This window comes from Psammomys obesus, unplaced genomic scaffold, assembly GCF_907164565.1.
Source record: "Psammomys obesus unplaced genomic scaffold, mPsaObe1.curated_primary_1811, whole genome shotgun sequence".
Classification (NCBI taxonomy): Eukaryota; Metazoa; Chordata; class Mammalia; order Rodentia; family Muridae; genus Psammomys; species Psammomys obesus.
This window is the reverse complement of record NW_026596125.1, coordinates 3,820,321-3,833,409: the sequence shown is the minus strand read 5'-3', so window position 1 is coordinate 3,833,409 and position 13,089 is coordinate 3,820,321. Positions and strand designations below refer to the sequence as shown.

The 13,089-nt window shown below is 45.0% G+C and overlaps 1 protein-coding gene across 2 annotated transcripts in view; it reads right to left on the bottom strand.

Annotated features, from left to right (window-relative positions):
• Nucleotides 1–13,089, bottom strand: part of Abcc2 (ATP binding cassette subfamily C member 2) — a 55,039-nt gene that overhangs the window by 18,321 nt on the left and 23,629 nt on the right. For both annotated transcript variants that reach the window (XM_055591569.1, XM_055591570.1), the window contains 10 exons: nt 12,324–12,408; nt 11,600–11,666; nt 10,014–10,140; nt 7,943–8,119; nt 6,770–6,937; nt 5,195–5,375; nt 2,986–3,112; nt 2,595–2,730; nt 1,391–1,610; nt 1,083–1,237 (listed from right to left, as the gene is read on the bottom strand). In XM_055591569.1, coding sequence (XP_055447544.1) covers nt 1,083–1,237; nt 1,391–1,610; nt 2,595–2,730; nt 2,986–3,112; nt 5,195–5,375; nt 6,770–6,937; nt 7,943–8,119; nt 10,014–10,140; nt 11,600–11,666; nt 12,324–12,408 — 1,443 coding nt within the window. The remainder of the gene's footprint in view (nt 1–1,082; nt 1,238–1,390; nt 1,611–2,594; nt 2,731–2,985; nt 3,113–5,194; nt 5,376–6,769; nt 6,938–7,942; nt 8,120–10,013; nt 10,141–11,599; nt 11,667–12,323; nt 12,409–13,089) is intronic.

Sequence of the window (13,089 nt, the reverse complement as noted above, 5' to 3'; positions counted from 1 at the left end):
GAGAGGGGCCATACATATAACAACACAAGAAACACTGCAATGGTTATAAAAATCTTCTGAGAAATACTTTTCTTTAGGCTAACTAGCAGTCTTTCTAGTGACATGCAGGAAAAGGAGATACGGGAGCAGTTCCCCACGTACTTTCAAAGCAATTGCTGTGTCCTCAGATCCTGACTGTAGACTATGATCCACCCGTTATGTATCTGATGCAAGATCAAACAAATAGTGGTCCAGGGCTATCTGTACATCTTAGAAAACGTTTTTTCCCCCTGTTCCATAAGCAGAGAGCTAAAAGCTTTGCTGACGGCGCTTCAGAATCATTCAGAATTGCCTGGTTTCTGCCTCGATTCCTGAGACTTTCATTTCAGGTGCACTTAGAGGAACAAATGAATTAGGTCTAGTCCATGGAAGGAAGCCATCTTCACATTTAATAGTACTAGACTCTTTGAAAATACTCAACTAATGTAGGAAATGAATTCCCAAATGCCTGTGGTCCCTGGATCTGCGCAGATGAAAACAGTATTTGAGAACCTCTTACCACACTGATATCTCAATCCAGAATTCACTTACCTCACTGGCGTCCAAAGCATGGAAGGCAGAAGCTTAGGAATGAAGACAGGTTAAGGACAGTGTCATCCTGTCATGCCTGTTATTAGCTGTCAGGAGCATCAAGTCTGCCTTTTCTGTAGAAAAATCCTCCTCACCCCAGTTCTACCACCCACCCCTCTCCCCACTACAGTCCTCACTGTAATGATTTAACTCACCTTTTCTGACAGTTCCCATCCTTGCCATGTGGTCTGAGCTAGTACTTTTCCTAACACCCCCATACATGCCATTGCTGTTTTTAACCGAACCACAGTCCTTCTTGTCTATGATTTTCTCCTTCCCTAGACGCTGAGCTTCTGAAAGCCAGATATGTCATCCCCAGGATTCTTGAGACTCTATGGGAAGCGCCTCAGAGATATTTGCATGCCGAGGGGACAAAGGACCGCAACTGCAGAGCTGGGTCAGGTGAGCACTGGCATTTCTCAAAACTAGGAAGATGGTCGGCGTGTAAGCACCCCGGGTGCTGAGATACTCACGCCAGCAAATCTGTTCACAATCCGGCCTGTGGGAGTCGTGTCAAAAAAACTCATGGGTGCTCGAAGGATGTTGCTCAGCAGTTGACTGTGCAATGTTTTTGATGCGTGGTTGCAACCATATACACTCCATATAGTTGCTATAAACAAAAATACGCCTAGAAAAAAGAATCAATATTGTCAAGACCATGCACACAGACTCCTGAAGGTCTGGGCCTGGGACACAACAGCAAACGCTTCCCTGAGTTGTAGGCAATGTACGCGGTCCAGACAGAGTCTGTAAAGATGTCTGTCCTAGCCATCAGACATACCTTGTATTACTCCCAGAGCGCCAAAGATTCCGATTCTCATGTCTCTCTGAGAAGGTGGATAGTTGGTGCTATTGTACTTTTCAGAGTCTCTGGTCCAAGCGCTCAGCCAGAGGTTAGAGCCAATATAAGCAACAAAATCCAATGCATAGATCAAGACGATGAAAAATATCGACCACCATCCTATTGCTTGTAGATATTTCAGGTAGATGGAGAACTTTACCTACAAAAAAACCCCATCAACATTATCCCTGAGGGCTTTGGGTAAGGAATTACAGAAACTTAACCTTAAGGAAGACTGCGCTGGCTAGTTTTCTGTCAACTTGACAAAAAGAAAGAGGGAACCTCAGTTGAAAAAGTAATGCCCCCACCAGATTAGCCTGCTGAAAAGCCTGAGGTGTGTTTTTAAATTGATGATTGACATGGGAGGACTCCGGTTACTGTGGGAGCTGCCATCCCTGGGCTGGTGGGCCTGGGTGCTGTAAGAAAGCAGGCTGAGCAAGCCTTGAAAAGAGCAAGCCAGTAAGCAGCACTCCTCCATGGCTTCTGCGTGCGTTCCTGCCTTGATTTCCCTAGGTGATGGATTGTTACCTGGAAGTGTAAGATAAAATAAACCCTTTCCTCCCCTGGTTGCTTTTGGTCATGATGTTTTGACTGAGTCAGGGAGTGATGTCCGCTGGAGAAGTGGGTTACGAAATGTAATTGTCTGTAATCAGCATTTCTACACTTGGCTAGGATACTATGCCAATGCTAAGTACGGCTCAAGCTAAATCACTGATAGGTTATTAAGAAGCATTTATATGTGATGGAAAAAATACATAAGGTTGGGTTGGAGGGGCTGGAAGGTACTAAGACCTTGAACTTTGTGGTTTTAAGTTTCCTTAATGTGAGTTGTAGGCTCTGGCTCTAATACACTGGTGTTTCCTGGCTCCTAGAATTTCACTTCAAAGTAGTTCCATTGATCTCCACACATACGAATGACTCAAACAGCCATCCTTCATAGAGACATGATTTTCTAGAAAGTTTGTCTCTGCTTTCACTTAAATAATGCATCTGAATACTTGCAAAGAAATAGACACGTTGTTCCAGTAGATACACGTTTAAGTTTCAACTGATTTCTAACTTGTCTTAGATTCCAAGCCTCATACGGCCTCCAGCAGTGCTGTGTGTGTGTGTGTGTGTGTGTGTGTGTGTGTGTGTCATTTACCTTCCCGCTTTCCACAAATTCCTTCTCAGTTAGTTTTTGCCCCTTCACTAGTTCCTCCTCTTCCTTCAAGGCGTTGACATTCTTAATTTTCAAGGAGTTTTTGAGGGACTTCACATGCCTGCTACTGGACCTAGAGCTGAGGGAGAGAAGGTAAAACACCCTTGAGCATGTAGACAGTTCCCAAAGGTCTTCATAGGAGCAGCTGTCACAGTCACTCTGCTGGCATCGAAGTGCATTTGGAGCTGAGGGCTAGCACAGCCTGGTCCTTCCCCCGTCCTTCCAGGAAACAAAGGAAGAGCTGGGTGTTTGGGAGATCTAGTGTCTCAGGAAAAGTCCACCTAGAAGAAAGACCAAGCGGAACTAAGGAAGCAGAGTTGCCACTGCGGGCTACCTGCGGCTCAGTGTTCGGCGAAGGCTGTTTTCTCTTTTCATGGTCAACGAAGCTGCATCCTCAGGAATTTCCTCTATGGTTGGTATCAGCCCCCAGCTGTCATCTTCTTCCTCGCTGTCATCGTTGACTAAGAAGACAGACATGTTAGAAGTTAGGAAATAACACGGGACTCATCACAACCTGAAAAAGCAGAGAAGCGCTCTCCTGTCTATTGTCCATCAGGGGAGTGCTGACGCATGCACAGGTTGGAGTATCTCACCCCCTAAACGCCAGAGATTAGTACAAAGTCTCATTGAGCAATGCTAGGGATAGAGAAGGAAAAGGGTAATTATCCACCGGAAGAGAATGGTCAAAAGGAGTGGAAGACCCCCAGAGCTTTCTAAATTCCTTTGGAGCAGAAAAAACTTTTAGAGATTATAGGAATAGGGAAACAGTCACCATTCGTTCTGACTTAGCAGAATCGACTGAAAAGAGTGTTACAAATTATAAACAGTAATCTTAAAGTTCGGGCAATTCAAGATACTTTTATAAGTGGAAAGAACCTGAAAATGAGATGAAATAAGGTATAAAATAAGCATGGCACCAGTAAAGAAAAGGTCCCCAGACTCTGTTCCTCCATGGATGAGAGAGCTGGGGTGGGGTGGCCAAGCCCAACTCTTTCAAGCCTGAAGTCAACCAAAGGTTAGCAACACTTACAGTTCAAAGGTCTTCTGAAAATGACTGAATCTTGATTATTGAACACCTTGGAATGGTTTAATGTGCCCTGTTTCCACCTCTCTCTCCTCAGCTAGTGTAGCTCATAAACCAATAAACATACCGCAAGACTCGTGCTAGACATGAAAACTGCTAGTCAAGCAGCCACTTAAAGAGACTACTCGGGTTGTCTAAAAACCCCGTCCCAGGATAATTGCCTGAGGACTGGCTTCCACGCCAGAAGGCACCATGGAAGCTTCCGGGGGGTGGGGGGAGCAACTGATAGTCCTAAGCCGCTATGGTGACTATAAAACACAGCAGTGACCAGCAGAGCATGATAACCCTAAGGGTGAAGCAGTGATTTACCTTAGCAGTAACCAACCGCTCTCTGATAGGCCTTAAGGCGCATTCAGTGCCCACCCAACGAGAGGGAAATTGTGGCTGGTAATAAAGGGCTGGAGGGAAGAAAGGGAAGGGGAAAATGATGTACATCACTCACACACACACACACACACACACACACACACACACACACACACACTCATACCCTTCTTCAGCACCTTGAAAAGGAACAAATTCTGCTGTCACCTTGATCATGCCTGTATAGCTTCTAGAAGTATAGACAATAAGTTTGTATTTGTTTAAGCCATCCAGTGTACGGTGGTTTGTTACGGCAGCTGATAGGAATTTAATACACAGAGCCAATACCGATACAATTCACCTTTCTGTCCTCTCATTTCAATTAAATTCCAAATCCCAGAACCAACGAATTAACATGTTATGCCCAGGGGCTTACATCATTGCTCAACGAATGGCTTTTCAGTATTTACCAGAAGGCCTAATTTCTGGAACATTCTCTCTCTCTCTCTCTCTCTCTCTCAATCCTGACCTCCTCTTTGTGACCACCACTTGCTGCTGTACTCCGAACAACTGTTGGGAGATCTTTGGGAAGAACCACAGTCTAACCATGGCAAATCAGTGAGCCCCATGGTGGTGGGAATTGTTTTTATTATAGACTGTAAGACCATGCAATTGCTTGTTTTTATTTTTCCTGGTTCAAATATACAGTAATTTTTAATGTATTAAATAATATTCCCTTGCTAAGGATTATCCTGTGAAGCTGTCCAGGACTTAATGAATTTCAAGTGGTTGGGGAAGGGTGTGTAACTCGAGTAAACAGGAGCCTGGCATCCCTAAAACCGGGTCCCTTATACCGTTGCTTTTTCTTTTTTCATAAGGGCCACTGATCAAACATTTAGCTGTACCTTCTGAAGTGTCTGTTGAGTGCGTGTCAGAGGCAGCAGGACAGAAAGTATCACTCATCTGGCCCAGGCACAGAATTTTAAGTCCTATGTTTCTTTACAGAGACCCAGGAGACAAAGACTGGAGTTTGGATCTCTGGGCAATTCATCTCCAAACGTACCTCACTGGACACTAAGTAGTTCAGGATGTAGAGACTGGTGTCCCATCTCACTAAGATCCCAGGTTCCCTCCTGTTCCGACCCTGCTTACGCACCTGTGGCCTCTCCCTCCGGCCCTGAATGCTTTATGAATCTCTTCAGGTTCTTAGCAAACACTCCCTTCTTGTCCAGCAGGTCTTGATAGGATCCTTTCTCTAAGATGGTGCCATTCCCCAGAACCACAATCTCATCCACTTGGGGAAGGAAGTGGATGCTGTGAGTAACCAAGACTCGAGTCTGTAAAAAATAATATTAAATTGCTCTGATAATTCCATGCCCACCATCTTGCCTGGATTTCTCTAAAAAGAGAAAAACAGACTTGTCAGTTCATACTGGGGTTTTGCTTCATAATGCGGCCCCAACCACTTGGCTCATTTGACTTTACTTTCTGTTCCCTGCATCCCATCTTAAAACGCTAGCCTGGTGCGTGTGAAATGAGCCTGCTAGAATCGCGGTTCTACTCACTTTCCTACCTTATAGCGTCAGGGAGGTTTGCCTGACACATGCGCGCCTCTACGTTCCTAAACAACAAGATGGAGCTAAGAGATTCCCTTAGACAGTGCCTGTCCTCCTAGAAAAATAACTGGTTTGTGTCTTTTCACTTACTAGACATCCGCTAACCAGCTAATGAACTGTATAAAAAAGAACCGCCCAGATCTTTTAGTAAGTTAAGGGAGCTGTGGGGCCAGAAACGTTATTTTTATCCAGGCCTCCCTGGTGTTAGAGACTTGACGATACCTTGTTTTCCCATATTGGTTCCTGAGATAGGACCGCCACTCACAGAAAGACTGGTCAACCAACAAGGAGGCTGGGTTAGAGCATCCGGGGTTGTAACGGGCTTCTGAGAGACAACCTGAGCCACCGCCTTTGCCTTCTGCCCCACGGTCCACCAGCATCTAGAGTCTTCTTAACCTAGCAGATGCTCATCCCTTATGTCTCCACTCGGAGCCAATCCCTGTTCCTTTCCCAAGGTCCCTGGTAAAACAGGGGTACTCCTCCAAGGTCTCCATTGCGCTGCTTGCAGGCTACAATTAAATCTGTTTGTTTGTTTGTTTGTTTGTTTGCAACACACTTGCCACAGGGTAGACATCCGTTCATGAGTGAATGAAACCTAGAAGGTCTTAGGGACAGGAGGCAGGACTAAGGACAGGAATTGTCTGTCTTAAGACAATCTGCAGCCCCACGGGGCTGAGACAGAGGCCAGGGGCCTCAGTAGAGCAGCAGGCTGCTTCAGGAGCTCTGTTATCCTCTGAAGCAAACAAGCCAAACACAGACTCTCCCTGCCTGCTGCTAAGGAAAATGCTCTTATCAACAGAGGGACAAATACATTGTTATAACCACAGGTCTAAACTCTCCTCCACCCCCACCCCCATATGTCCCCTGAGAGGCTCAATATCAGAGCAACAGAGAAAGGCTCTCATAGTTAGTCTCAGTCTAGGCCAGGATTTCATAATGGGAGCCTTCAAGGGACACATGGAGACTAGTCTGACAGGAAGAGGGGTAATCTTCTGGATAATAAGGTAAGGTAGATACGAAAATCTCCTTCAGGACATTGCTGTTCTGGGAGATGGGTGTGATAGCACCCCAGCCGAGCCCTCCCCTCCAGCCTTCGTCACCGAACAACCTCTCACCTTGCCATTCAACAGGCCTTGCGGTCCCACGACCTTATTGAAAATGTGTTTCCCTACGTGAGCATCCACGGCCGACAGGGGGTCATCCAGAATATAGATGTCTGCGTCTTGATAGATGGCCCTGGCCAGGCTGACTCGCTGCTTCTGCCCGCCACTGAGATTTATACCCTGAAGGAGAAAATGGTTTCTATTAACACTCCCGGCTCCCTTCACCCTGCCTGCCAAGGAGGGGTAAAAGGGAGACATTTGCCTAGATAAGGTATTAAGGGCTTAAACATGTTATTTCTTTATACAAACAAGAAATTTCTTCTCAGATGAATAACTTCCCCGACTTTTCTGCTGTGCAGTTGTGTGTGTTCACACCTTCTGTGCTTCTGACACTTCCTGCTCTGCGAGCAGGTGGGGCTGACATGAGGGGGAGACATCACTTGGCCGTTGCTCAATCAGCGATTCTGACTTAAGGAAATAGGTAACCCTAGAACTGTATTTTCTCTCATCTCCTAGTGTCTCAAGATCCTTGCCCCTAGAAGATGGCTATGTTTGTTTTTCAAAAAGGAGAAAGGATCAAAATAATTTAAACATGAAGTAATAAAAAATTTCTAAGTAAGTTATAATGTATGTATCCAATGGATAATATACTTATTAAAATCAGTTTTTATTCAAGAGTTTTAACAGTACAAGCCACTCCATTATAATAAACTTAGCCTCTTGGTTCCTTTGCCTTATTACCTTTGATTCAGATTTTAAATTCTTTTATTTGTTTTCAGGTACAAAGTTTAAAAAATTGGACTCCATGCTCTCTGGCTCTTCCTCTCTGACTTTCTTGGTTTCTCTCCTTTCTCGGGCTCCCCTCCCCACACCCCCTTCTCTCTTTCATAATATACTTCTTTCCTAATATTAAAAAACTGGAGTCTAGTTCTGGAGGTGCAGGCCTTTAATCCTAGATAACAGACACAGGTCTTTACCAAGCACCAGGTCAGTGAAGGCTACATAGTTAGACCATGACTCAAAACACATACAAAGAAATGGAGTTATTTCTAGAAAGCATGCAGCCATACAAACAGGTTTTATGTGTTTGTGATGACTGTGATTTATCAACAAATGTTCCACTACTGTCCTCGCTGTTTCTCTTCAGTTGTTCCTTTGCCCTTCAAGGTTCCTTGCCCCAGGTACCTTCTCTCCAATCTCAGCCATGTCTCCTCCAGGCAGTATTTCCAAGTCCGGAAGGAGAGCACAGGCTTCAAGAACTTGCTGGTACTTTTTTTCATTGAATTCTGATCCAAAAAGGATGTTGTCTTTGATGGTCCCGTTCTGAATCCAGGACTGCTGAGGGACATAGGCTGTGGTGCCCTAGACAGGGAGGACCAGACCATGTGACATCACACTTACAGCCAAGAGTGGCAAGGAACAAGCAAAGCTGAAGTTTGGAGAGCTCTACCTCAGGCCCCATAAGCATCTGGCATTTATGAAAGTGATGACTGGAAGACCCGATGTTCTACCATTAAACATCCTTTTGCCTGTGTGCCTTTTTATGCTATCATTTTATTGCCGTGATCCTGAAAATCAGAAGGAATGTACATGCTGCAGAGACAGAGTTTTAATCAAATTCAATGACCTGACAAGAGCTAATACAATGTTAATTTATTCAAATGGCATAGATGATACCCTACGAAGAAAAACCCAGAGGCTGAAATTAACACACTAAAACGATAGAGACTGATAAATGCCTGTTTCTGAGAAATAACTGAATTGTAGGTTAGCAATTAAGAGTCTCCTAAAAGGAGTTAGGAGACAAAGTTAAATCTGTAGTCCTTTCTGCTAATGCACATATTTTAATGCATATTGGCTCATTGGAGATTGATAAATAAGGGAGTATACGGTGGAAGAAGAAATGTTTCTTAAAAGTTTTTCCAAGCAGGTTATTGCAAAGCAATCCAGTGCAAACTTTCTCATAATTAAAAAAGAAAGCCTCCGAAGGGGCTAAAAAGTTCTTCATGGTCAAAATAGTAGCTGGTTTAATGCTGAAAAATTGCTTATTGTTTCCTGTAAATTTAACTCTGGAGAATTTCAGAGAGTTGATAAAAATGCCATGAAATCTCTTCCTCTGTTTTCAAACAAACAAAACAATATCATATTTGAGGAATTATCTCTAAAGATCCAGCTCTCAGAGCAGGAGGTGAGCTGGGCAGTGTGACACACGCCTGTAATGGAAGCTGCTCAGGAGGCTGAGGGAGTAGACCACAGGTTCAAGGCCAGCTCAGACTACATAGTGAGACAGGCTACAGTGTGCTTCCAAATGAAAAGCAGGGAAAGAAGACTGGTCGAGACAATTAGTCTCAAAAACCCATGACGCTGGACGCAGTAGTGCGTGTCTATGACGTCAGTGCTCCTGTGGGGACTCGGGAAGCGGAGGCGTGACCAACAACAGAGAGAGACACCCGAGGTTCTCCTCTGACCTTGACGTGTACGCTGTGGCAGAGGTACACACGCAGGGGTGGGAGGTGTTAACGCAGATACATAGCTGGCTCAGAGAGAGAGCGTGTGCATCTGTGAAAGGCGAAAGTCTCTGGGGTCAGTTCCCGTCTTTGGGGAGGAAGGATGGTGAGAGGCTCAAGACTAATGATGATGTTAGGGACAAACGTCAGCTGCTCATTTATCATTGTTGTTGGCACTCTGACCACAAAGTCATTTGTTGTTGTTTAAAGATTTATTTCGTGGGTTTAGTGTGTTGCCTGCAGTGTGTATGTGTAGCACATATATGTCTTCTGTCCAGAGAGGCCAGAGAGAGCATTGGATCCCCTGGAACTGGAGTTACAGATGTTTGTGAGCCACCACGTGGGTGCTGGGAGCTAAACCCAGTCCTTTGCAATAGCAGCCAGCGCTCCTAACTGCTGAGCCATCTCTCCAGCCCTACAAACTAAACCTGTGACAACATTTTCCTAGGTCCTTTTCTTGCACAGTTTTGTAGAGATGAGCTTTTCAGACACACACATATATTTACAGCAGAAATGCCCATACTGTGCAGGTAGCCATCTCTAGTCAACAGTTTCAATATGTTGTTATGCATGTAAGAACCACAAGGACAGCACATTAAAACTGCAGAGCCTTGGGTTCCAGCTTCAGAGTCTGACTGGGGTGAGGGACAGAATCTACAGTTTGCAATGACAGCAGATGTCTCCAGGCAGAAAGAACAGTAAGGCCCATATTTGGGACCAGAAAGCTCCTCCATTACACTTCCACTCACCTTAATGGTGACGTGTCCGTGGACATTTTCCATTTCTCCTAGCATGGCTGATATCAAAGAGGACTTCCCAGAGCCCACGGTGCCCACCACAGCCACCAAATGTCCTGGCTTTATGTCCAGGCTCACACTGAAAGAGAGAAATGTTTCTGAAGGTCATGGGTGGGTGGGAGCAGTAGTTCAAGACACTCCTCCGACTCTTTATGAAAGCTGTTTTTAGGTAACGTTCCCCTGATGATAAGACCTCAATGTGCATCTTCATTACCGTTAAGTTCTAAGACACCGAACAATGGGTTCTAGTGATCAAACTCATCCAGTGAGTTTGTGGCAAAGGTGCATTTGCAACGTAAAAGTTCTCCAAGCGGGGAAAAAGTTCTCATAGGACCAACTGTTGAACATCACCCTCTCAGGAGCCTGCACACCTTGTTCAGGTCTAAGCTTGGCTACTGCTGGGTTGGGCAGTTTTGAAAGGTCACTTCTTCCGGACAAAGGTTTTGTTTTTTAAAGCAGCAGAGTTGTGAGTTTTGCTTCTAAACTTAACTTGCTACTTTATGTTTCTCAGATTTGTTTATTCCATTATTCCATTAATAAATTAAATTAAATAAAGCAAATTCCCTTACCTCATCCTGACCCTGAAGACCTTACTTCTCTGTGAGGAGGGGTCTACACCGGGCAGGAACTCTTTGTGCCAGCTTGACTTTTGGAGTCGCTAAAGCACTTGGAACATCAGGAACTGGCCACACTGTCTCTACAAACCTGCTCTGGACTGCAGCAGTGAAGTGGGGGCTGTGACCTCTTCTCTCTCTAGAAAGGAAAGCTTTTGGCTGGAAGGGTTAGAGCAGTGGGCTTTGCTCTGGCTAATCCTGAGTGCACTTCAAGACTAGAGGAATAGGAGAGGAGGGTGGAAAGCCATGAGTTCTTTGCTTGGGGTAAAAGAACACAGGTTCTGAGTGGGAAGGCATCCATAACCAGAGTGAACAATGTTGGATCTGGAGTCCAAAAAGAGGAGGGCTTGACAGGCACCGAGAGGCAGTACAGGAGAATGAATTGGTTATAGCCATAACGGAACAGGAGTTAGTCTACAGGAGCTGGTTGTTGTTGCTGTTTTGTTTTTGGTTTTTGTTTTGTTTTGTTTGAGACAGAGTCTTGTCAGATAGCCCAGACTGGTCTCAAACTCATGATCCTATTGCTTGAGCCTCCCAGCTGCTAAGACTGTTAATGTGGACTGCCATACCCAGCTCTGAAATCTATGGCAATGGTTCCCATCGTCTAGTCTGAGGAGAGAAGCTAGAGTCTAAAGTTCAGGGCCTTCACTTTCTTCAACTATTATCTGGAGGAACAAATATGTTCATGGATTCTTAACTGAAGACACACAGGCTCGCAGCATGAAAGCAGAAAGAAAATATAACCTTGGAGAAAGGCTCAGGTTCTTTACTCCCAGCTCACCTCTCCAGAGTATAGCCTGAACTAGTATCCAAGAGAATACAACCTACAGTCTTTTCTGGTGTCCAGCTACACAGAATCTTCTGAAAATGGAGTAGGTCACGAGGGTCCTAAGGAAGAGCTGGAAAGCAAGGGGACACACTCACTCTCGGATTGTGGCTTCCATGTCCCGGTCCCAAGTAAAAGAGGCTTCTGAAAACTGCACAGCTTTATCTATTGGAAGGAGGAGGGGGAAATTCCGTTCTTTTAGGTACACATAGGCCCTCATGTGACCATCAGCCTTCCCTCAGCTCATGGTCTCTGATTCATCTACCAGCCTTTGAAATCACCTCTGTCAGGGGCTGAGCTTATGCCAGCAGGGGGCAATGAAATGAAACTTGGGATCCCAGATTTCTTGGACCTCTAGATGCCACCCCCCAACCCCCATCCAGCATTCCCCCATCTCCCACCCCTAACCCTTCATCTCCGGCCCTGTGTTACCTAGTCCTCTGTTCTATGTGAATTCTACATTCTCATTTGAGCCCTCCCCATTTTGGACTCCAGATACTGGCTATGGATGCCGGAACCTGTGTGTTCAAGCTGCCTTCCCAATCCCCTTACTCAGCTCCAGTCTGACTTCTGTTTTCTGGGTCCTTTGCAGGACTCCCTGTTTCTCCAGAAGAGCTAACTGTGCTTTGCTTAGAGTCCTGGCTGAGCACTTTTCTTTAGTTGAGAACATAGTTTGTATTGCTTCCTGCACAAGGCTAATCAATTGAAGATGGATTTCCTAGCTCTTTCTTTTCGATAGCTGCTGTGGTTAAGCCTTGCCTATAAGTAGTCTGGTGCCAGCACTATGAATAGTTTGTGGAACTAATTTCCAAATTTGCCTACCAAAATTGCTGACATGGCGAATGGCGGATGTATCCAAATCATCTCCTCCCAAGTACTTCTCTATCCGATCTACAGAGACGCTGGCCTAGAGGACACAAAAGATCTCAGGAATAAGAAACTTCAGAAACCCTGCCAGCACAAATTGGAGTCATTGGTTTTGTTGTGGTTTTGGTTTGATCTGGTTTGGTTTTGGTTGGGTGGGGAGGGAGATGGGAGAGCATCTGGAAGGAGTTGGGGGAGGAGAAAGAATATACTCAAAATCTATTGCATGAAATGTTCAAGGAATAAGTGAAAACATTTAAAAAAAAAGAATTCGCCTTATGGAAATAAAACTAAGTGGAAGAAAAATAATTCAGTAACAAAACACAAGCAGGGAAAGGACTTTGACTTGGAACCTCTAAACCACTACCACAGACTCCACCATCCCTCAGCCCTGCAAGCCATCCTACACTAGACAAAAGTTTATAAAGACAGCATTTCAGCCTTCAGAGACTCAGGTAATTCAACTCTGGTGCTATTTCTCTCCAAACTTTGGTCTTATTTCCAGAAACTGTCTACCACTTCCTATGACAGAACCCTACTTCTGGTAACTGAGCTCCAGCCTTTCCCCTTATTTAACTGAGTCTGTGCTTTGATGAACCATCAGTATTGTAACTGATCCACCACCTTATCTTCTTTAGAGGAAGTGGCCGAAGATTAAGCTGTAGGAGGTCCAAGTACAGAACGTTCTGAAAGAGCCAGAACATGAGGACTTGGGAGGTTTTCA